The sequence below is a fragment of the Erythrolamprus reginae genome, chromosome 2 (genome assembly GCF_031021105.1).
Source record: "Erythrolamprus reginae isolate rEryReg1 chromosome 2, rEryReg1.hap1, whole genome shotgun sequence".
In the NCBI taxonomy this organism is placed as follows: Eukaryota; Metazoa; Chordata; class Lepidosauria; order Squamata; family Dipsadidae; genus Erythrolamprus; species Erythrolamprus reginae.
Genome location: NC_091951.1, coordinates 17594397 through 17618194, shown reverse-complemented (window position 1 = coordinate 17618194; position 23798 = coordinate 17594397). Strand labels below are relative to the sequence as shown.

At 43.0% G+C, this 23798-nt stretch overlaps 1 protein-coding gene across 1 annotated transcript; it reads right to left on the bottom strand.

Moving 5' to 3' along the window:
• Nucleotides 1–9840: 9840 nt before the first annotated feature.
• Nucleotides 9841–19320, bottom strand: LOC139159208 (vomeronasal type-2 receptor 26-like). Its single transcript, XM_070736559.1, has 6 exons — nt 19103–19320; nt 18341–18632; nt 14025–14819; nt 13046–13258; nt 12460–12586; nt 9841–10745 (listed from the first exon to the last, which is right to left on the bottom strand). The coding sequence occupies exons 1-6, from the start codon at nt 19318–19320 to the stop codon at nt 9841–9843; spliced, it is 2550 nt and encodes an 849-aa protein (XP_070592660.1).
• Between the last annotated feature and the right edge of the window lie 4478 nt (nt 19321–23798).

Genomic DNA, 23798 nt, shown 5'->3' with positions numbered 1-23798 from the left:
CAGAAACATCTGGGGAAGGTCTCCCAGAAGTATAGAGTTTGCGAGAAATTTATAACCTTGAACCCTGCCTAATGTTAAGACTAGGACCTGTTTTTGAATTACTTTTCCATTAGATTCTCCAACACACGAGCACATAATAGATTTAAACTAAATGTCAACCGCTCCTAACTAGGCTGCAAAAAATATGGCTTTAGCAATCAATACCTAGAATACCCTATCTGACTCTCTGGTTTCTACTCTTAACCCCCAAACCTTTAAACTTAGATTATCTACAATTGTAGGGAGGCAAAACCAATTAGGAAGTTCTGCCCCAGACGTCCGATGGATCCAGAACGTTTTCAAAGGGCGTTTGGGTTTTTGCTGGATTTGCTTGTACACAGTTCGGCAGAGTCTCTTGCTGCAGCCTGGAATATGGTTGCAACGGATGCTCTAGACCCAATTGCGCCTTTGCTACCTCTCTCTGGAAATAGATCCTCGAGATCTCCTTGGTTTACTGAGGAGCTCCGGAGAATGAAACGCCAGAAGAGAAGTCTAGAGAAGCATTGGAGGAAAACCAGATCAGAATCTGATCAAACACTTGTAGAAGTTCATATTAAGATTAACAAAGTGGCGATCAGGTCGACAAGACGTGCTTACAATGTCGGCCTGATTGCATCTGTGGAATCCTGCCAAGCCACCCTGTGTGCAGCCTCCACTTCCACAGCGCCCCCCGAGGAGGAGGGCTGTTTGGACAACTGTTGGTTCAGGAAGATTACGTGCAGTTGAACAAAAACATAACAATTTTGGTCTCTCTGTATCCAATTCCTATATGGTTCTTGCGGATTTAAATAGTAAGGATGTTGTAGATATTAGCAAGGCCCCTCAGGCGGAGAATGAGGGGATGTTCAAAGGAGAAGTTGTTGTAAATGAGGAGCATAGTGTCATCAAACCAAGTCCAGTTAGTAGAAATAAAGAGAGGACACATGTTCTTGTGGGTGACTCGATTGTCAGAGGTGTTGATTTGGGACAGAGGAAGGAAGTGGTGAAGGTGATGAGGTGTCTTCCAGGAGCCACTGCCCACAGGGACAGGAGGCGGATTACAAACATTGTCAAGGCTGTGAGTAAAGGTAATAAAGTTGATGTGGTGGTGCATCTTGGCACAAACGATTTGTCCCAGAGAAATGTTAATGTAGTAAAAAGAGATTTTCAATGTCTAAGTGTGGAGCTGGGTAAAATAACTGATTCAGTGACTTTCTCAGAGGTGTTACTGGTTTGTGGCCAGGAGGGTAAAACAAGTTGTATCAGAGAGTTTAATGTGTGGTTAAGGCAGTGGTGTAAAGCTGAAGGTTTTGGCTATGTAAGTCATGATGTCAGTAGGTGGTCTTATAGAGAGTTGTTTAAGAGGGATGGTTTGCATCCATCATACAGAGGTACCCAGGTGCTCGGTGAGGAATTCAGAACTTTTTTGGACAGGCATTTAAACTAGGTAAAGGGGACAGAGATGTACCAGATGTGGAGGATTTCTGTCCCCGACCAATGAGGATAAATCAGTTTCTGGAAGCTTATGAAAAGGGAGCTGTAAATAAAATAGATGTATTTGTTGATGATAAGGGGCAAACTAATAATGAAAATAATGTTCTTCGGGTAATGTACACGAATGCTCGAAGCTTGAGCAACAAGCTCTGTGAGTTAATGGCCATAATATCTAGAGATAATTTGGATCTGGTTGCCATAACTGAGACATGGTTTAAAGATTCTAATGAATGGGAAATATCCATACCAGGATATACACTGTATAGGAAGGATAGAATAGAGAGAAGGGGAGGTGGAGTAGCCATTTATATTAAAGAAAGTCTAAAAACAATACTAATTCAAAATACATGTAAAGATCTGGAGACCCTCTGGATTTGCATGCAAAATAAAGACCGTTCTGTCATTAGAATTGGGGTGATCTATAGGCCTCCAGGGCAATCTGAGGAACATGACACCAAATGGTGGATGAGATTACCCTAATGGCAGTAAAGGGAGATATTGTGGTTTTGGGTGATTTCAACACGCCTGATGTTGACTGGAATATCCCCAGTGCCCTTACATGCAATAGTAAGAATATAGTAGAGGCCTTTACAGGAGCAGCTCTGGCACAGCTAGTTAAGACACCAACTAGAGGGGAGAAAATTGAACGGATCCAAAGACGGGCTACAAGAATGGTGGAAGGTCTTAAGTATAAAACGTATCAGGAAAGACTTAATGAACTCAATCTGTATAGTCTGGAAGACAGAAGGAAAAGGGGGGGACATGATCGAAACATTTAAATATGTTAAAGGGTTAAATAGGGTTCAGGAGGGAAGTGTTTTTAACAGGAAAGTGAACACAAGAACAAGGGGACACAATCTGAAGTTAGTTGGGGGAAAGATCAAAGGCAACATGAGAAAATATTATTTTACTGAAAGAGTAGTAGATCCTTGGAACAAACTTCCAGCAGACTTGGTTGGTCAATCCACAGTAACCGAATTTAAACATGCCTGGGATAAACATATATCCATTGTAAGATAAAATACAGGAAATAGTATAAGGGCAGACTAGATGGACCATGAGGTCTTTTTCTGCCATCAGTCTTCTATGTTTCTATGTTTCTATGTTTCTATGTTTAGGGTGACTCGCTCCCTCCTAAATCAGGGGGGAGTTGAGGAACCCTTGCAGGGTAGTGCTGAGGCATTTAACAAGTTTTTGCAAATAAAATCACTCAGATCCAGACTGATCTTGACTCCAATTGGAACCCAGAGTCAGCTGACAACGAGTCAGTCAAGGTGACAGGGGCTGTCTTTAGTCCACCTGTTTGGAGTGAGTTTGACCTGGTGACACCTGATGAAGTGGACAAGGCCATTGGAGCTGTGAGTTCGGCCACCTTCCTACTGCGTGGTGTCTCTCCTGGCTGGTCTTGGCCAACAAGAAGGTGACAGGGAGCTGGGTCCAGAAGATTATTATTATTATTATTATTATTATTATTATTATTATTATTATTATTATTTATTGGATTTGTATGCCGCCCCTCTCCGCAGACTCGGGGCGGCTAACAACAGCAGTAAAACAGTACAACAAAATCCAATACTAAAAAAGCAGTTAAAAACCCATTATATAAAGACCAATCATACATACAAACATACCATACATAAAATTGTGAAGGCCTAGGGGGAAGTGTATCTTAGTTCCCCCATGCCTGGCGGCAGAGGTGGGTTTTAAGCAGCTTGCGAAAGGCAAGGAGGGTGGGGGCAATTCTAATCTCTGGGGGGAGTTGGTTCCAGAGGGTCGGGGCCGCCACATAGAAGGCTCTTCTTCTGGGTCCCGCCAAGCAACATTGTTTGGTTGACGGGACCCGGAGAAGACCCACTCTATGGGACCTAACTGGTCGCTGGGATTACCAATGCTTCTCTGAGGGAGGGGTCCTTCCTGGTTCCCTACAAGGAGGCACTTGTGCATCCCCTCCTCAAGAAGCCTTCCCTGGACCCAGCCATATTTAATAACTATCGTCCTGTCTCCAACCTTCCCTTTATGGGGAAGGTTGTTGAGAAGGTGGTGTCGCTCCAGCTCCAGCGGTACTTGGAAGAAGCCATTTATCTAGGCCCTCGACAGTCAGGATTCAGACCCGGCTACAGCACAGAAACTGCTTTGGTCACGCTGATGGATGATCTCTGATGGACCCAGGACAGGAGTTTTTCCTCTGTCCTGGTGCTTCTTGATCTCTCAGCATGTCAGGCCCAAAATCATTATGTGAAGTCAGAGGTTTTGGCTTGACATAGTTAGCAGAGATAGGGAAACAGGATGTGTGTGTGTGCGAGAGAGAGAGATTGATACCACCACACATTCCTTTATGCGGAGTCCAAGGTCAACTGAACTAATGAAGAAGCCAGTGAATCCCTGCACCGGATTGGTCCACATGATTGCACTTGTGGGTGTGAGGATGTGTAACGAATCTTAAACTGGATGGGGAACTGAAGAGAAATTCAGTATTGGAATGACGTGCCATGAATCCAAAATGGCCATGTTAATAAATCAACCTTGTGTGAGAGCATAGGAGGGGAATGTGATTTATTTCTCAAATGCTATTTGGCTCGCTGACAGAAAATTCCATTCTGAAGAGAATGGAAGGGAGAGAGTTAACCAAGAACCTGGAGGTGGAAGGGCTTGGGGTTTTCAACCTCCCCCTCCTGAAAGATCCAGCCAGAATTCAACAATACAAAGGTACGGACAGAAGTTTCCAGCAAGGGAGACAGGAGCATGGAGTTGAGATGAAAAAGCCAGAGGCAATTTATTTCCAGGAGTTGGGATGGGTGAGATGCCATTGGATTCCTGAAAATCCCCCTCCCCATGGGCCCCCGAAGTTACCTCTCTACACGGCAACAATGAATAATGTAGTTTTCCCTTCCGCACAAGCATTTCATCATCTAAGTGAATTGGGACATAGACAAAGCCCTCTGTTACATCAATTGACCAGAGAAATCAAATTGAACAAATTGACCAAATCAATTGACCAGAGAAATGCAGTGGACATAATATACTTAGACTTTAGCAAAGCATTCGACAAGGTGGACCACAACCTTCTACTCTCCAAAGTAAAGAAGAGTGGAATTGACAGTAACACAAGAAGATAGATTGAAAACTGGCTGACCAATTGCACTCAACGAGTAGCCCTCAACGGGACTAAATCCACATGGAAAGAGGTAGGCAGCGGGGTACCACAGGGATCAGTCCTCAGCCCTGTACTCTTCAACATATTTATCAATGACCTAGACGAGGGAATAGAGGGGGAATTAATTAAATTTGCAGATGACACCAAGCTGGCAGGAGTGGCCAACACCCCAGAGGATAGACACAGAATTCAAAAAGATCTAGACAGACTTGTACAGTGGGCCGAAACGAACAAAATGAAGTTCAATGTAGAGAAGAGTAAAATCCTGCACCTAGGCAAAAAACCCCCAAAACATGCATACAAATTAGGCGAAACCACACTCACCATGAGTGACTGTGAAAGGGATCTTGGAGTCTTAGTGGATAACCAGCTAAACATGGGTCAGCAATGTGCAGCAGCGGCTAAAAAAGCCAACACAATCCTAAGCTGCATGAACAGGGGGATACACTCCAAGACCAGAGAGGTAATAATACCACTCTATAGGGCTCTGGTCAGACCGCACCTGGAGTATTGCATTCAGATCTGGTCACCACACTTCAAAAAAGATATAGAGACTCTAGAGAGGGTGCAGAAAAGAGCAACTAAAATGATAAAGAGACTAGAGACCAGGTCATACGAGGAAAGGTTGCTGGAACTGGGCATGGATAGTTTAGTAAAAAGAAGGGCTAGGGGGGACATGATAGCTGTATATGGGTACTTGAGGGGTTGCCACAGAGAGGAGGGGGACACACTGTTTTCCAGGGCACCAGAGGGCTGGACGAGGAACAACGGTTGGAAACTGACCAAGGAAAGATTCAATCTGGAGATAAGAAAGAATTTCCTGACAGTGAGAGCGATCAACCAGAGGAACGGCCTGCCAGTGGAGGTTGTGGACTCCCCAACTTTGGACACTTTCAAGAGGAGATTGGATTGCCATTTGGCTGGGGTGGTGTAGGATTTCCTGCTCAGGCAGGGGGTTGAACTTGATGACTTGTAAGGTCCCTTTCAACTCTAATAATAAATAAAAATAAATAAATAAATCAAAGGAATTTACCTATGGAGGAATTTCAACCCCCGCTCTCCCCACTCCCTCCTGCTTCCCTGATTGCAGCTGGCTTGTCGCTTATCCAAGCTGAGATTGGAGGGAGAGGTGGTCATTTGCTCCAAATTAATCGACGGTGGGATTATAGCCTCTCCAAAGGGATGGAGGAGTGGGAGGAACCCAGATTGCTTTCTAAATTGCATACTGAGGGGGGCCCTGAGTTGGATAATGTGGCAAGACAGACAGAGGCAGAGATCCGGATTGGTCAATTGAGGCAATCAGGGCAGCCTGTGAAGAAATTTGTGTGGGAATTCAGAAAAGTTGCCGGCAACATGAGAGAATGGCCAGAAAAACATTTGGTTCATATGTTTGTGAACTGTATGGGGGAGGCAGCTGGGCCATTCAAGACTGGTATGCCACAGTGGTCACTTTGGGTGATGTAATCCCTGCTGAGAAGAAACCTCCCCCATCTCCATGCACTAAATGATTCTTTAAAATGCCACCTTTTCCCTTGCCAGCTGGGCCCCTCTTGCTCAAGGGCCATGAGGGGAATAAATTGTTATTATTTATTTATTTATTTATTTATTTTATTTTATTTATTCGATTTTTATGCCTCCCTTCTCCTTAGACTCAGGGTGGCTTACAAAATGTTAGCAATAGCACTTTTTTTAACAAAGCCAGCCTATTGCCCCCACAATCCGGGTCCTCATTTTACCCACCTCAGAAGGATGGAAGGCTGAGTCAACCTTGAGCCGGTGATGAGATTTGAACCGCTGACCTTCAGGTCTACAAGTCAGCTTCAGTGGCTTGCATTACAGCACTCTACCTGCTGCGACCAGACTGGCCCTAAGGGGACTGACTGCTTGACGCCCCTCTCTCCCACAAAACCCGAGTCAAGCCCAGTAGCGGAAAGAGGATCTGAAGGAGCCCCTCTGCAGGGTTGCTGGGTCTTTGAAACAATAGAGCTCTGCCCTCCTGAGGATTTTACTGATGGTGAAGAACCTATTCCTTCAGGAACCAACCCTGATTGGAATGAGGAGCCCAGTGGAGAAGATGATCCAATGGTGATCCAGTGGGGGAGGAGGAAGAAATATGGGCTCCGATAGATACAGGGTGCTCGAGATGCCTTATCAGCAAAACCATAGTGGAGAAGTTAAAAATCCAGACCAGGCCTTTAGGGAAGCCCATCCGGTTCAACACGTGGATCTCAGCTGGGGTCAGGCTAGTTGCTTCAATAATAAGTACTATGCAGACTGGTAATTCTCAAAATAACATTTCCTTTATTTTTCCTTCCACATTGGATCTCATCATTTCAGCTCCGGCACGAAAATGCATTCCAACTGTTACAGGATAATTATGAAATTAAAAATTTCATCTAAATAACAAACTACTTCAAAACATTTTCTTATCTCTGAGTCAAGGTTCGTGCTGTTTAAAAGCAGTTTATCGTGCAATAAAAAATCATTTTCTCTAGCACTTTGAAGAAAAGCAATCCGTCTCTTCTGTTCAATTCTGGATGTGATCAATGTTCCCTCTAATTTTTTTTCGGTGTGGGTGGAAAAGTAGACTGGGCGGCATAGAAGTATGTATAACTAACTAACTAACTAACTAACTAACTAACTAACTAACTAACTAACTAACTAACTAAATAAATAAATAAATAAATAAATAAATAATAAACTAAATAAATAGGGGGGAAAGGGCTGGGTTTTTTTTTCTCTGTTAATATTTATGTGCTTTTAACAGTATATTTTAAATCAAGAGTCACTTCTCTCTGTTTCTCTCTCTTTCCTCTCATCCTCTACCTCAATCATTTTCTCATTTCTCTTTTTTTCTTCCCTTTTTTCTATCATTTCTCTCACTTCCTTCCTCTCTTCTCTCTCTCTTGCTTTCTTTCACTCTCTCTCTCTCCCTTTCTCTCGCTCTATCTCTTGCTTTATTGCTTTCTCTCTTTCTCTCTCCCCTTTTGCTTTCTCTCTTTCTCACTTTCTCTCTCCCTCTTTCTTTCTTTTTATCTTGCTCAGTCTGTTGCTCTCACTTTCTCTTGTTCTCTCTTTCTTGTTCTCTCTTTCTCTCTCTTCCTTTTTTCTCTGTGGAAGCCTGCGAAGGTTTTTCTTATTTTGAATGTTCTGGGTGGGCATTCCAGAAGCACTCGGCAAGAGCGAAGCAACTGCGAGAGCACTTTCTCAAGGAACGCCTGCCCTTCCTCTCCTGCAACCCCTTCGCTGACAGCCCGGGACAACAGCACTCACAGTGAAGGGGCTGCAGGGGGGGCGGGGCATGCTCAGAGAAAACCATCTTGCAGCTCCCTCATTGGGAGTGCTTTTGCCGAGCGCCTGCCCAACCCCTCTCACAGACCCTTCGCTGGGAGAGCAGATGATGATGATGAGAAGCCGAAGCCACCACCACCGCTGCAGCCACTGTTGCAGGAGGAGCTGCGCCCCAAGGTGGGAGGCGGAGTAGGAGAAAGCCAGAAAGAGTGGCGGATCAGGCAGGTGGGGGGCAGTGGTGAGAATCCAGGGGCACGAGGGGTCTGGAGGTGCTGAGGGGGGGGGGCAGGGGCAGGAGCGGCTCCCTTTCCTTCTCCCACCGCCTATGTCTACTGCAGGTGACGGTCGCTGGCAGTAGACATAGGCAGTAGGAGAAGGAAAGGGAACTGCTCCCACCCCCACCTGCCGTGGATGGGCGGGCGCCAAGCTTCTCAGTTGTGGTCCCCGCCACCCTCCGCGGGCTGGCAGGGGGATGGGGATGTGTGCCCAACATTCAAAATAAGAAAAAACCTTTGTTGGCCTCCGCACTTTCATTGGAAAAGGCTGCATGGGGGTAGTTTTTGGGTGCATGGTCACGCAGCCATGTGCCTTAGAGGGAACATTGGATGTGATGTAATTAATTAATTAAGTTACACACTCTAAATAGCATATTAAAACTGCTTCCCCCCCAATTTCTTCTTTTCTTTTCTGTAACCTTCTGAACTTTGGGTTTAACCAAGGACTCCCTTCTATCTCCCTGTTATCTGAAGAAGCATTGCTCTGCATGCTTTCATTTGACAGCTGTTCAATTTCCCTTTCATCCTCTCCCACATCTCTTAAATAAGGATAATTGACAGCTTCTACATCATCTCCGACTTCTGAATCAGACAATTCTAAAGGCTGACAGGGAATGCACACAACAATTAGTAAATGATACTTAATAGAAGGAGCCATCTTGAAAATATGGGTGGCATACAAATCCAATAAATAAAATAAAATAAAAATAAAATCAATGTTACATACAATATTATTATTACACTGATGATCACACTAACGATGGAGTCTCCTAAAGGATTTGTTTGCCTTCACTGTTAATTTCTGGTTGAAGTAAAGTGTTAAAAAGCTCAAACACTTCACCAGCCCATCAATTACATGATTCCTTTAAAGTAGTCTTCTTGTGTTCCAGTAATTAGCTTTCAAGGTTTTGTTTTTCAATTGATTAGCAAACAAGACATGTTTTTTTCCCACACCAGAGATTCTTTGTAATTAACTTCATAATCGTTACAAAGTTTTCCCAAAACAACTCTAAAATCACCTCTTTGCTGTGTATTACAAAAGATTACCAAAAAAAAAAAAAAAGATTTCACAAAGTTGGAAAATTTTGATTTTCTTTCCTTTTAAATGAACTGAAGAGGATCCCACCCACTGACTGGTAAACTTGTTTCAAACATTTATCTGTTTATTTGCTTATTCAGTCAGTCAGTCTGTCCTATATCATAATAAAATCTAATTTCTTATATTGTCCTTCCCTAGTTTCATGACAATTTCAATTATTAATTAATTTATTTTACACTTTGATATCTTTTTCCCCCACACAAGATCAGCTGTGCTTTTGAAGCTGATTAGCAGCTCCAAGAAGCCAAGCATGAGCAAAGCAAGCACACATGGGCACACACTGACAACCAGCGAACTAATATGCTGAAGCTGAACAGGCGAAGGATGCTTGTAGGATGAGGCAGAAATTCCACCCCTTGTTTTCCTCTCCCCAAACTAAGGTGCATCTTATCCTCTGATGAATCTCATACTACGAAAAATACGTTAACCTTGTCAAAACAAGCATAAAAACTCAATTTATAATTGCAATAAATAATTAAGTGTTATGAACCTGAGAAACTACTTCATGATTAGATACCAACTTTTATCATTAAATGTCCCTTAGTATTTAGGTCTGGTCTCAGGATGATAATGTAGCACTTGGGGAAGAAGATACAGCCCAGCAGGCCAGCACCAGAAGCCAAGATGGAGAAAACCTGCACAGCCACCATGTATTTCCCTTTGGTGCTCAAGTAGGTGGGCAGGAAGGAGATCCAAACGCTGCAGAAGACCAGCATGCTGAAGGTGATCAGTTTGGCTTCATTGAATGCCCCAGGCAGGTTCCTGGCCAGGAAAGCCATTGTGAAGCAAATGGCAGCAAGGAAACCCATGTAGCTGAGAACAACATAAAACATGGCGACAGAGCCTTCATTGCACTGAAGGATGATCTCTCCAGGCTGGGAATGCAAGTCAGAGTCAGGAAATGGGGGAGAAACTCCCAGCCAGATTGCACAAATTACAATTTTTCCAGCAGAACCAGAAAGGATGATGGAGTTGGCCAGGCTCTTCCCCAACCATCTTCTTATCCTGTTCCCTGGTTTTGTGGCCAGGAAGGCCAGCACTACCATGATTGTTTTGGCTAACACACAAGACACAGCTACTGAGAAGATGATGCTGAACATTGTTTGTCGGAGAAGGCAGGTGGCTTTCCTTGGTCGGCCAATGAAGAAAAAGGAGGACAAGAAGCAGAGCAAGAGGGAAACCAGGAGGATGTAGGACAGGTCACGGTTGTTAGCTTTGACAATGGGGGTTTCCAGGTATTTAAGGAATATGACTAAAACAAGGCCTGTTGTTAGAAACAAGAATACAGCAAAGGAGACCAGGATGATGCTCAGATGTTCTTCATAGGACAGGAAGGTTATTCTTTTGGGAATACATTGGATTCTGTCATCAGTTGGATATTTATCATCTGGACACTTGGTGCATTTTTCAGTATCTGGGAAAACAGTAAGTAATATTATTTTTATAGTCTCTCCTTTCAGATTCCAAGAAAGACTTTCTTTCGATGACAACTAATACTGAAAGACAAGAAAACCATAGTAATTGATAAAATGTAGTATAGATATAGATATAAAAAGATATAATGTTTTTTCTGGTTGCCCATCTTAAACCAGTAAGCAGATTATAGTTCAGTTTTTAAAAAGACACAATATATATGACTACCGTGTTGAAATCATTTATCCCAATGCCTGGAAAAACCACCTCCACAGGTTTAGGGCCTATTGGGTTTCAATGGGGAAGGTGTTCAATAGGACAGGAGGTGAAACAAAAAAGTTAGCCTTTAGAGGATCCACATGGTGGCAATGTTTTAGGGAACAGACCTACGTATATTGTATGCATGTATGTCTGATTTTACTGTCTTTAAACGAGTTGGCTTTATTGTACAAATGCAGATGAATTACTGAATCTTGTCCTGATATCTTTGTTCTCCTAAGTTGTTCCATGCATTTGTAAAATGATTGCTTTTTTTCTGAAAACTAAGGATCTGAACATATCTCACTGCATTGTACTGCATATATACTACACTGTTCAGTTTATGTCTGGGTATTTTATCCTTGGAGTAGGCAAGCTTCTTTAAGTACATTGACCACATAATAAGAAAAAAGGACAAACCCATGTGTTTTAATTCTTTTTCTATTCCCTCTTTGCTGGTAGGCAAACCTTCAGCCCCGTGATGTAGGCTTCTAATAATTCTCATTCTGTGCTTCAGTGGGTAGTGAGAATCCAAATATTGATTACTGTATGTGGGTTTTCAATATTAAGTCTTGTTTTCTCTTGTTCCTTGAACCAAAAGACTCTTGTCCCTCCCAAGTAGATCTTTCAATAAATATTAACAGACAGACAGACAGACTGACTGGCTGACTGACTGACTGGTATATCTTTTGGCCTGAAAGATAAAATTGGTTTAAATGAAAAAATCCCATTGACCTGAAACCAATCCTCAAGTTTCAAAGAAAATAGATGGTAAACATTAGTGAGGGGCTGCACTTACCTCCATTTACTGGGACCCCTCGGGCAGGCGGAGGGCATGAGCAAGCATGTGGCAGTCACAGTCGTATGGGCAGGGTTTGGGTGAGGGCACCAGTATGAGATTTACTTTCTGCGCATGCACAGGAAGTGAAATATCGCATGAGGACACACACAACTGTGAGATTTTGGCAAATTTCACTGGTTTTGTTCTTTGGCAAAAGAAAAGCAAAAAATCAGTGAAAATCATCAAAATCTCGCCATCACGCATGTCCTCATGTGATATTTTACTTCATGCACATGTGCAGGAAGCAAATCTCATGCTGGGCATGCGCACCCAACCGCTGATCAGCTGCACCTACACACACAGCTGCACTTCCTCTGCTGGGATGACATCCCCCCAATCCCAGGAGCAATCCACACCTGGTAAACATGGAAGTTCTATTTCCCACCTGGCAAGTACAAAAGATACTTCCTTTAACGTAATTCATCTTGCCCAAACCACTATGTTCTTCTATCTCTTCCTGTCTTATTCTTCAAGATCTTATTCCTCCCATTATAGAATAAAAGGGACAACTTGTCAATCCAAATGGAAAAAAAAAAAGTCAAGTTCACACATGTCTTTTAACATTTGATCAAATGTTCTGGTTGAATCCAATGCCCTTCCCTCTGGTGTCACTCACCTTCCTGTGTGGAGATGGTCCCCTCCGGACAAGGAATACAATCATAGCAGCAGATTGGTTCTTCTTTCCGAGCCCGTTTTACAAATCCAGCGTGACAATTATCCACACATTTGGACTGAGGCAGAGACTAAGCAGAAAAAAAATTCAAAGACAGACCATTTATTTATGGCTTAAATTTGGAGAATTCTTTGTTTTAGTGAGAGACTTAAGGCAGAAGACAATCAAGATAAACAATAGCATTTAAGATTTCTCCAGAGAGCTTACAATCCAAAAACTAAATCTAAGTAGCATTTCATTAGAAATTTACTCTCATTATTTCAAATGTTTAGAAGGACTTTGGGGTGGGGGGTGGAGGTAATTTCCAGTCCTTCATTTTTCTAGACTAAGGCATTATCTCAATAGGTTCAACTGTGGTTCTATTTTGATTGGACACCTTGTATCACCTCCCTAACAGCAGGAGACCTATCCCAATGAGGTAAAACAGAAGTATAAATAACTTTGGTGAGATATGGGCTCTTTAAACATATCTGAGCCTGATTGTTTAGGGGACACTAAAACCAACTATACAGATAAGGATCTTAACCACCTTGTTGAGCAACTTTAGCCGTGAAAGAGCATCTTGGTTGATAATAAGCTTTTGTCTTTCAAGACTCCCCAGTTGTTCTTTAATGGGATCCTTCTTATGGAAAATCAACCAACCTATGATATTCAGATCTGCTGCTACTGTTCCACTTTTGTCCAAGTATAGTTTTTCCCAGGAAAAATTGCAAAATTCATTCTTCTCCAGAAAGGGATGGAACTAGAATTGAAACATTCAGGAATTTTGAAAACAAATTGAAACATCCTAAAAGGAGGAACAATTTTAAAGGTGAGCCAGTGAAAAATAAATGTTCACTATTTCCCTAAATAGCATTAGCATGTAGGTTTACAGTATATACCACTTCACAATGCTTTTACAGCCCTCTCTAAGTGGTTTATAGAATCAGCATATTGCCCCCAACAATCTGGGTCCCCATTTTACCAACCTTGGAAGGATGGAAGGCTGAGTCAACCTTGAGCTGGTCAGAATCGAACTCCCAGCAATGAACAGTGAGTTAAACAGCAATACTTACATTGTAACACTGCACCACCATGATTGAAGACAAGGACTGAGCAGCCATCAGTCTGAAAAGCTTTAATTGGATTCCTGCAGTGAGCAGGTGTTGGGCTAAATTTTCATAGGTTTGGCTGAAATTTATGAATATAAAATTGATTTATTTATTTATTTATTGGGTTTGTATGCCACCCTTCTCAGAGGACTCGGGGCGGCTTTTTATTCTATCCTGCTAATTACAAGCTCATAAGTACAAGAGTTTATTTATAATATATACACTTTTAGAATTTTTATAACTGCAGTGTTTAATATGAAAATATAATTGCCAGAGTGCCTGCTCTTTGGAACATAATCTGTTTGGCCCACCTGTTGGTGTTTTGAAGAACAAGGAAGTTGAAATGGTTCCTCTACATGGGATTTTTTTTTTCTAAATAGGAACTAGGTGTGATGGATCCCTGTCAGGACCCCATACCTGCCATGGCTCTAGCCTTAAAGCCCCAAATCTCTCTTTCTTCTCAGTTTTTCTCCTCCTAGGTAATGAGGAATATGCAACATTCAAGGCATGGGCCAGAGTCTTAACAACACTATAAACACGGTGGTCATTCTTTATCAGAATTCTGTTCTTTTTCCCTTCTATATCCAATGGAGCTATCTGGGTACATCGTCTCCGGCCCTTGACAGAGAAGACATGCTTTGAAAAAGAACAGCGAAAAGACTGGTCTTCAAATTGGAAATCCCTAAAAAGATTGGGTTGAAAGGCATCATCATTTGGTAATTTTTTTTCCTGAAAGGCAAAAGTCCAAATACTATGGATATATTTTTGAAGTGCATGCCTTATCATTTTCACTTTCTCCACAATTGTGGTAATCCATATTTTCCCTTCAATGGGTCTTGGCAAACCTTCAATTGTTAAATGGATGTGGTGAAATCTATCCACAAGGGAAGAAAATTCTATGAAGTGAACAAAGACATTAACTTTTCTCCACTTAGAGATGGCATTTCTGAGAGGTTCTGTAGATCTAGCCATTGAAAATTGTTGTGAGATAACAATACAAATTCCATTTCTGACAAGCATAGGAGTGAAAGTTCTCATAAAATTCTCTCCCTCCTCTGTGTCTGGTGGAAAGAGACCAATCAAAGTCCATTTAAAATGGAGGAGTACTTGGATAATTCCTGAGTATTGGAACCCATTTTTGGGGAGCATTTGATGGAAAAAGGGAATTTGACTTTTATCATTCAGAACCTCTGAAACAATTCCATAACTGATCTGAAGAAGCAACGAAGAGTGGTGTATTATATATAGATGAGATCAAGTCTAAAATGTAAACATTTAATACATCCAGCGTGGTTCTCACGACAATATTTAAATACTGTAGTCTATTGTTAGAGACTATTGCTATAGACCAGGGGTCCCCAAACTTTTTACACAGGGGGCCAGTTCACTGTCCCTCAGACTGTTGGAGGGCCGGACTATAAAAAAAACTATGAACAAATTCCTATGCACACTGCACATACCTTGTTTTAACGTAAAAAAACAAAATGGGAATGTACTATTTAGAGGGGGGGGGAGAAGTCTGAAATTCATACATGTTTATGTTTTGTTTTTAATTTTCTTTTGTTAACATCTGATTGGCTATACAAGGTTTTCTTGGTTTATAGAAAAATGTATAAAAATATTTATAGAAAAATATATAAAGAAAGAAGGAAGCACTTTGGCATAATGGTTAATAAGTTAGAAATATAATTGGTGTTGTACTTTTTGAAGGAACATTAAGGAGGGAATTTAATTAAAAGAAAAGTATGTACCTGGATGACAACATTAGAAAAAAAAATTTGCAACTTTTTTGATGATTGATATTAGTTACTGACAAAATACTGCATTTTATTCAGGGAAAATTAGATGGTACATTGTATTGTTTGAATGTATGTTGAGAGAAAAATTTAAAAAAATTTACATCCCCCCCCCAAAAGTCCTTCCTTCCTCCGCCCCTCCATTCATTTCATTCTTCCTTCCTTCCTTGTTCCCTCCATTTCTTCTTCCTTCCTTCCTTCTTCCTTTCCTTCCTTCCTTTTCCCTCCATTTCTTCTTCTTTCCCTCTCCCTTATTTTCCTTCTTTCTCATTTGTTTTGTTTCCCTCTCCCTCGTTCTTTCCCTCCATCATTTTCTCATTTTTCTTTTTCTCTCTCACATTCCCTCCCCCTCTCACTTGTTTTCTCTCCCTCTCTCTCTTGCTTTCTTTCTCTCTCTCTCTCCTTTTCTTCTATCTTCCTTCCTCTCTTCTTTTTTTTCCTGCCCTGCAACACGCCCTGGGGCAGTCAGCTGCAAGCAGAAGCTCCAAGACGGTGGCACCGATGTCGGGTCGCAGTACATTGCTGGCGCTGCACTGGGCATGGGCACGGACTGGCACTGGCCCACTGGCTGGGCCGGGACAGAGGTGCCAGCCCCATGCCCAGCGCAGCGCCAGCAATGTGCGGCGTCCTGCAACACATCAAGCTGCCGCCAGCGCCAGTGCCTTGCAGCCAACCGCCCTACCGCCACCCCACGCAACTGCTCAGTGCCCTCCTGCTTGACCCACGTTTGGCTGCGCCACCTTCGCGGCTTGCCCTGCTGCCCCGCGCCCGCCAGAGCTGCCCGGTGCAGACTAAGTGCGGGGCAGAGTAGGCGGCGGCGGTGGCTTCAGGCCCGCCCCCAAGCTGAGCTTCCTTTGGCTTTCTTCGAGGCAAAACTGCAAAGCTCACCTGCCACCTCGGAGGAAGCCAAACGAAGCTCAGCTCAACGAGGACCGGCTGTTGGTCTCTTGAAGCTGCCGCCGCCGGCCACTGCAGAGATCCCTCAAGAGCCGGTCTTTCTTGGCGCTGAATAGTTGCAGCCTCTGAGGCTGCCTCCGCCTCCAGGCGAAGGGATCTCCTCGGTGGGCGGCATCGGAGGCTGCAGCAACGCAGCTCCGAAAAGGACCGGCTGTTGGTCCCTTGAAGCTGCCGCCGCTGCCGCCTCCATTTAGGCGAAGAGATCTCCGCAGTGGGTGGCGGCGGTGGAGGCAACTTCAAGGGACCAACAGCCGGTCCTTTTCGGAGCTGCGTTGCTGCAGCCTCCGATGCCGCCCACCGAGGAGATCCCTTCGCCTGGAGGCGGAGGCAGCCTCAGAAGCTGCAACTATTCAGCACCGAGAAAGACCGGCTCTTGAGGGATCTCTGCAGTGGGCGGCGGCGGCAGCTTCAAGAGACCAACAGCCGGTCCTCGTTGAGCTGAGCTTCCTTTGGCTTCCTCCGAGGCGGCAGGTGAGCTTTGCAACTTTGCCTCGAAGGAAGCCAAAGGAAGCTCAGCTTGGAGGCGGGCCTGAAGCCACTGCTGCCGCCTACTTCTCCCCGCGCTTTGGCCGCACCGGGGCCAAGTAAGCCGAGGTTAGGCCTGTCGCCCCCGGCTCCAAGCGCGGGGCCTGGGCGGCGGGCAAGCATCGAGAAGGCCTCTCCGTCGCCTGGCCGGGGAAAAGCTCCCCTCCCCGCAATCCGGCCGTTAACAAGTTAGTGTGCGGGGGTCCTGATGGCTTGTTTACTGTCCCCTCCAGACGCTCTTGCAGGGCTTCCAGGCTCCCCGTGGGGCAGTGAAGAAGCAAAATAGCAGTACTCTCCCGCTGTCTCTGCCCCTCTCTTTCTTGCTTTATTTCTCTCTCTCACTCCCTTTCTATCTCTCCCTCTTTCTCTCTCTCTCTCTCCCTCTCCACAGCAGACCCCCCCAACGCAAAAGTGCCCAAACGCGCGCAAACCTCTCCGGTGCAAAACAAAAAAGCAAAAAAGCGGCACTGGAGGGAACAAGACGGTCTGCAGCTGAGTGTCTGGAGGAGGAGGAGGCAGAAAGCCAGGGGGTGGGGAGGAAAGCAATTGGCCAATTTCTTTCTCGCCTTTAGGGAGAGGAACTGTTGCTGCTCTGCCATAGGGTGCTTTCCTCCCCGCCCCCTGGCTTTCCTCCTCTTCCTTGCCGCCACCAGATGCTCAGCAGCAGAGTGGAGGGGAGATTCGGGAACTTAGTATATAGATTGTAAAATCTCGTACGCTGCTGCAGGCCGGGCAAATGGCCTCAGCGGGCCGCATCCGGCCCGCGGGCCGTAGTTTGGGGACCGCTGCTATAGACTATTGAGCTTTTGTGGTGCAATAGGTAGAGTGCAGTACTACAAGCTACTTCTGCTGATCACCGGCTGCCAGCAGTTTGGCAGATCGAATCTGAGTAGGCTCAAGGTTGACTCAGCCTTCCATGCTTCCAAGTTCAGTAAAATCAGGACCCACATTGTTGTGGGCAATATGTTTACTCTCTGTAAACTGCTTAGAGGGAGCTGTAAAGCACTGTGAAGTTGTATATAAGTCTAAAAATATTGCTATTATTAATCCTTATGCCATATCAAGATAATGAATACAAAATGCAAAATATTAGCAACGTTGAATATAATCATTTCTCTAATCTGGAGTTTGTTACTGCTCTTTCTCTTTTCTAATAAATTTGACATTCAGATAATAGCTATGTTTTGTCTTCTTATCTGTAGAGCACTGTCAATGCAAATCAGTTCATTTAACAGATTTGATTAAATGTTCCACATTTAACATTGTGTCCAGCTGCTCAAGTCTTGCTCAGGTAAATGTTTAGTCCTCCTCTTCACTTTAGATCTCAATCCCTAGCATGATAATGTCCATTATGAAAAGCAGCTCATGAATTCCATGGAAATGATATGATTGAATGTATTACCCACCCACCAACAACCTGCTCACTTGACCAGATAGACAAACACACAAACAAACCTGTGGAACTTTGTAGGTGCCTACTAATGTTGACATTTGAATGGAGATGTCATCAAGAGATCCATCAAGAACAGCCATCAAGTTGTCATTCTTTCCACAGCTGTAGTTGGGAACATTGGCTTCTCCAGTTGAGAGCATGGCCAGCAAAGCTTCTGAAGTCCCAAGCGTGTTCAAATAATTGTCATGGATGTTGTAGCCAAGTGTGAGATTGTACAAAAGCCAAGAATTTATGTTGACTTGTTGAATGGCAAATATGAAGCATAGGATTCTTGATGGGTCAGAAGGTGAACTACTGTAAAAATGTTCATAATAACATCATTTCTAACAACAAAAATATATTTTCATTTATTCCTCTTTTTCTCCAAAAGCCCATTTAACCTTAAGCTAAAAGAGTCAAAAACATGAAGCAAATTATACTCACCCATCACTGTTTAGTTTTTATGAGTGTTCAGAAGGTGGAATGGAGATTTAATATTCACAAATATATCATTATTTGTAATACTGCTCATTTTTAATTTGTTCTATAACCAAGATTCAAAATCATTCAATCATTAATTATTCAATCATCAGCAAAAAGAACTTATAAATGTTCCAGAAAAGCAATTTTAAACACAAATCATTCTTATCCTACTAGGATCAGGCAAATGGATATTTATCAATTGTTATAATAATGGATTCGGCAGAGGCAACTACAAACTACAATACAAGTGTGTTAGGACTGCAAATGGAGAGAATGCAACTCCATCCTGCTGAATGACTTACGAGCGAGATTGAGTATAAGGAGGTGTGTTGAAAAATAGCATTATATGGGATATTACTGTGGCAAAGGAAATTATACTAATGAGGTGGTCTCCTGGCCTATAATAGCTCCACAATTTTTTTCCATCATGTTCCTCAAAATGTTGCAGGCACTTCATTCTCAGCTTCCCAGAGACTGGCTGGGACATCAGCAGAAGCAGAAGCAGAAGGAGGAGGTCCATACTTCATGGGGCTGACTCAATCCTTTTCCTGTTTCTAAGGAAGAAAATGATAATTCAAAGTATTCAAAGAACTGTCACAGGATGGAAATGAGAGTGACTTTCTTGAATGAGAGGGAGATAAACAGAACTTCACCTGAAAAGGAGAGAAAGGAATGGTGCATTCAAGAAGCACAGTCCCTGAATGTCCCAACATTTGTGCAACACGGATGTGTGACCTGAGACATCTATCATTTTCTGATGCAAGATCCCTTTCAAGTAGCTTCCATCTGATGTTTACATCAAAGGTGATCACTGGGGAAATATCAGGAGAAATCTCACAGATTGGATTTTAATAATTACGGTAAGAAGACACTTCTCCTCTGGGCATCCTGAACTACTTCAGGGCCTCCATATGTATAGGAGAAACTGGAGAAAAGCATAATGAAAAAGCGCTGTAGCTCTCCGCAATGTGACAACAAGACAGTAGATGGACTAGGCTCTGCATCTCTCCATATTCATACATACAATAAGAGTACTCAGAGGTGAATAGATAAAATGGAGTTTCTTAGCAATACTTGGAGATGGAGGCAAGGCAGGAGGGAGATGGCCAATAGGCAGCAAATTCAGGGAGCACTTCCAAATGGCCCAACAACCAAGCCCCCAAAAGAAGGATTTACCTTGCAGAAGAAAGGACTGGAGGTTCTGAAGTTGTTCTCACAAAGAAGACAGGAAACTTCTCTATTGTTCAGATGCTAGGAGCCACGAGTCAATACCCGGGTGCAGTGATAGGAAGGTGGTGGGCTGAGCCAAGCGGCAGTTTCCACCCCCTGAGCCACTCCTCCACTGAGCAGAACAGCATCCTGGTGCTGCCACTTGGACTGGAAGGAAAATGCCTTCCCACTTTCACAGAGGGGCGTGGCACAGCTCCCTCCTGCTGAAAACTGCTAGTCAATTGCCTTTCATAAGCTCCTTAAAACCCACTATGGAGTCAGATAATGAGTTCCATGCTTCGACAACTCGGTTACTGAAGTCATATTTTTAACAGTCAAGTTTGGAGTGGTTAACATTAAGTTTAAATCTGTTGTGTGCTCTTGTGTTGTTGTGGTTAATATTATTATTATTATTATTATTATTATTATTATTATTATTATTATTATTATTAATTAGATTTGTATGCCGCCCCTCTCTGTAGACTCAGGGCAGCTAACAACAATAATAAAACAGCATATGACAAATCTAATGTTAAAATAACTAAGAAACCCTTATTAAAAACAAAAATATACAAACATATATACCATGCATAATTTGTACAGGCCGGGAGGGAAAGGAATATCTGATGACAGAAGTGGGTTTTAAGGAGCTTACGAAGGGCAAGGAGGGTGGGGGCAATTCTGATCTCTGGGGGGAGCTGGTTCCAGAGGGTTGGGGCTGATATTGTTTAGTCAACGGGACCGGAGAAGGCCAACTCGGTGGGACCTAACTGGTCGCTGGGATTTGTGCGGCAGAAGGCAGTCCCAAAGATATTCTGGTCCAATGCCATGCAGGGCTTTATAGGTCATAACCAACACTTTGAATTGTGACCAGAAACTGATCGGCAACCAATGCAGACTGCGGAGTGTTGGTGTAACATGGGCATACTCGGGGAAGCCCATAATTGCTCTCGCAGCTGCATTCTGCACGATCCGAAGTTTCCGAACACTTTTCAAAGGTAGCCCCATGTAAAGAGCATTACAGTAGTCGAGCCTTGAGGTGATGAGGGCATGAGTGACTGTGAGCAGTGACTCCCGGTCCAAATAGGGCAGCAACTGGTGCACCAGGCAAACCTGGGCAAACACTCCCCTCGCCACAATTGAAAGATGTTTCTCTAATGTGAGCTGTGGATTGAAGAGGACGCCCAAGTTGCAGACCCTCTCTGAGGGGGTCAGTGATTCCCCCCACAGGGTGATGAATGGACAGATGGAATTGTCCTTGGGAGGCAAAACCCACAGCCACTCCATCTTATCAGGGTTGAGTTTGAGTCTGTTGACACCCATCCATACCCCAACAACCTCCAGACACCAGCACATCACATCCACTGCTTCATTGACTGGACATGGTGTGGAGATGTACAACTGGGTATCATCCACGTACTGATGATACCTCACCCCATGTCCTTCGATGATCTCACCCAGTGGTTTCATGTAGATATTAAATAGCAGGGGGGAGAGGACCAACCCCTGAGGCACTACACAAGGGAGAAGCCTAGAGGTCAACCTCTGACCCCCCCCCCCACTAACACTAACTGCGACCGACCGGAGAGGTAGGAGGAGAACCACTGAAGAACAGTGCCTCCCACTCCCAACCCCTCCAGCCGGTGCAGAAGTATACCATGGTCGATGGTATCAAAAGCCGCTGTGAGGTCAAGAAGCACCAGGACAGAGGATAAACCCCTGTCCCAGGCCCATCAGAGATCATCCATCAACGTGACCATAGCAGTTTCTCTGCTGTCACCGGGCCTGAATCCTGACTGCTGAAGGTCTAGATAATCGGCTTCTTACAAGGACAGACAGACAGACAGATAGATAGAAAGACAGACAGACAGACACACAGATCTGATTCCTGTTTTCTTCTATCATATTTTTTTCTTTTTGAACTTCTTATTATCCTTACGTCCACTTGTACTTTCCATGAAATAACTGCAAAAAATCTGTTTGTATTTCAGTCTGTAGGGGTAATCCACTCAATTTTTAAATGGTCATTCAAGTGCATTTCTAACTCCAGTAGATCCATTTCAGTTGTCTACAAAAGAATTTGTTTGCCTTCAGTAGAAATTTCGAAGTACAGTGTTAAAAAGTCCAAGCACTTTACCAGCCCGTAGATCACACCATTCCTCTAAAGAATTGTGTTCAGTAATCAACTTTCAAGGTTTTGTTTTTCAACTGATTAGCAAACAAGACCTGTTTTTCCCACACCTGAGATTCTTTGTAATTAACTTCATAGTTGTTAAATCAGTTTCACAAAGCATTTGTAAAGTTTTCCAAAAACAACTCTAAAATCACCTCTTTGCTGTATATTACAAAATATTACAAAAAATAAAGACATTATAAAGTTGGAAAGAAAGATGTGGTCCTTCTTTTTAAATTGACTGGAGAGAATCTCACCCACTGACTGGTAAAATTGTTTCAAATATTTGTTTGTTCGTTCATTCATTGTCATTCATTTAACTTAGTTTTCACCCATATTTTTTGAAATAACTCTGGGAAGCTTACATCATTAAAATCATTAAAATCATAAAAGAAAAATATTTCAAAAACAATGAAAATTGAAATTACAATCAAAATGGAATTATAGTTAAAAGATGGGGAGGGAAGGAGCTGGATGTGTGGAGGGAGAGGTGGCATTGCCTTTTAGTTCATTAACCGTCTTTATTGCCATAACTCAGTTTATTGCCATAACTGAGACATGGTTTAAGGATTCTAATGAATGGGAAATATCTATACCAGGATATACACTGTATAGGAAGGATAGAATAGAGAGAAGGGGAGGTGGAGTAGCCATTTATGTTAAAGAAAGTCTAAAAACAACACTAATTCAAAATACATGTAAAGATCTGGAGACTCTCTGGATTTGCATGCAAAATAAAGACGGTTCTGTCATTAGAATTGGGGTGATCTATAGGCCTCCAGGGCAATCTGAGGAATATGACAACAAGATGGTGGATGAAATTACCCAAATGGCAGTGCAGGGAGATATTGTGGTTATGGGTGATTTCAACATGCCTGATTTTGACTGGAATATCCCCAGTGCCCTTACATGCAAAAGTAAGAATATAGTAGAGGCCTTTACAGGAGCAGCTCTGGCACAGCTGGTTAAGACACCAACTAGAGGGGAGAATATTCTAGATTTAGTTTTTACGAATGGGAATTGGGTTTCAGAGGTCAAGGTGGGAGAAAATTTAGGTTGCAGTGACCATCTATGTTTGTGGTTTGATGTAAAAACTGATTGTGAGCAATCCTAAACTGCAACCAAAGTATTGGATTTCAGAAAAACAAGTTTTAATGCAATGGGGGAATATTTAAATAATGAATTAAAGGGGAGGGATAAAATGGCAGGAGCGAGCACCCAGTGGACTGTATTAAAAAAGGCCATCTTAAAAGCCACTGGACTATATGTAAGACAAATAACTAAAGGTAAAAGGAAGAAGAAACCGCTATGGTTTAGCAATGATGTAAGGCTATAGTCAATGAAAAAAGGCTGCCTATAGGAGGTATAAAGAGTCTGGAAGTATAGCTGATAGAGAGGTGTATAAAATGAGACAGAAGGAGGCAAAACAGATAATATATGCTGCTTTGTTAATTAATTTATTTTACACTTTTATGATTGTCTTAAATTAACCTTACATTTTTGTATGTTTATTTCTTTTGATTTCAAACAAGCTTAATTTTCAAAAAGAGCATATAACCCCAATAATAACTGCAATAAATAATTAAGTGTTATGAGCCTGAGAAACTACTTCATGA

Excerpts from the sequence above, each read along its gene's own strand:
- LOC139159208 (XM_070736559.1), bottom strand. The coding sequence starts at position 19,320 with ATGGACCTCCTCCTTCTGCTTCTGCTTCTGCTGATGTCCCAGCCAGTC. Across the intron at positions 13,259-14,024 it reads TAAGGCTAGAGCCATGGCAG|TTCCATCCCTTTCTGGAGAA; the intron begins GTATGGGGTCCT and ends TTTCAATTCTAG. Across the intron at positions 12,587-13,045 it reads GGCTAAAGTTGCTCAACAAG|TCTCTGCCTCAGTCCAAATG; the intron begins GTGGTTAAGATC and ends TTTTCTGCTTAG.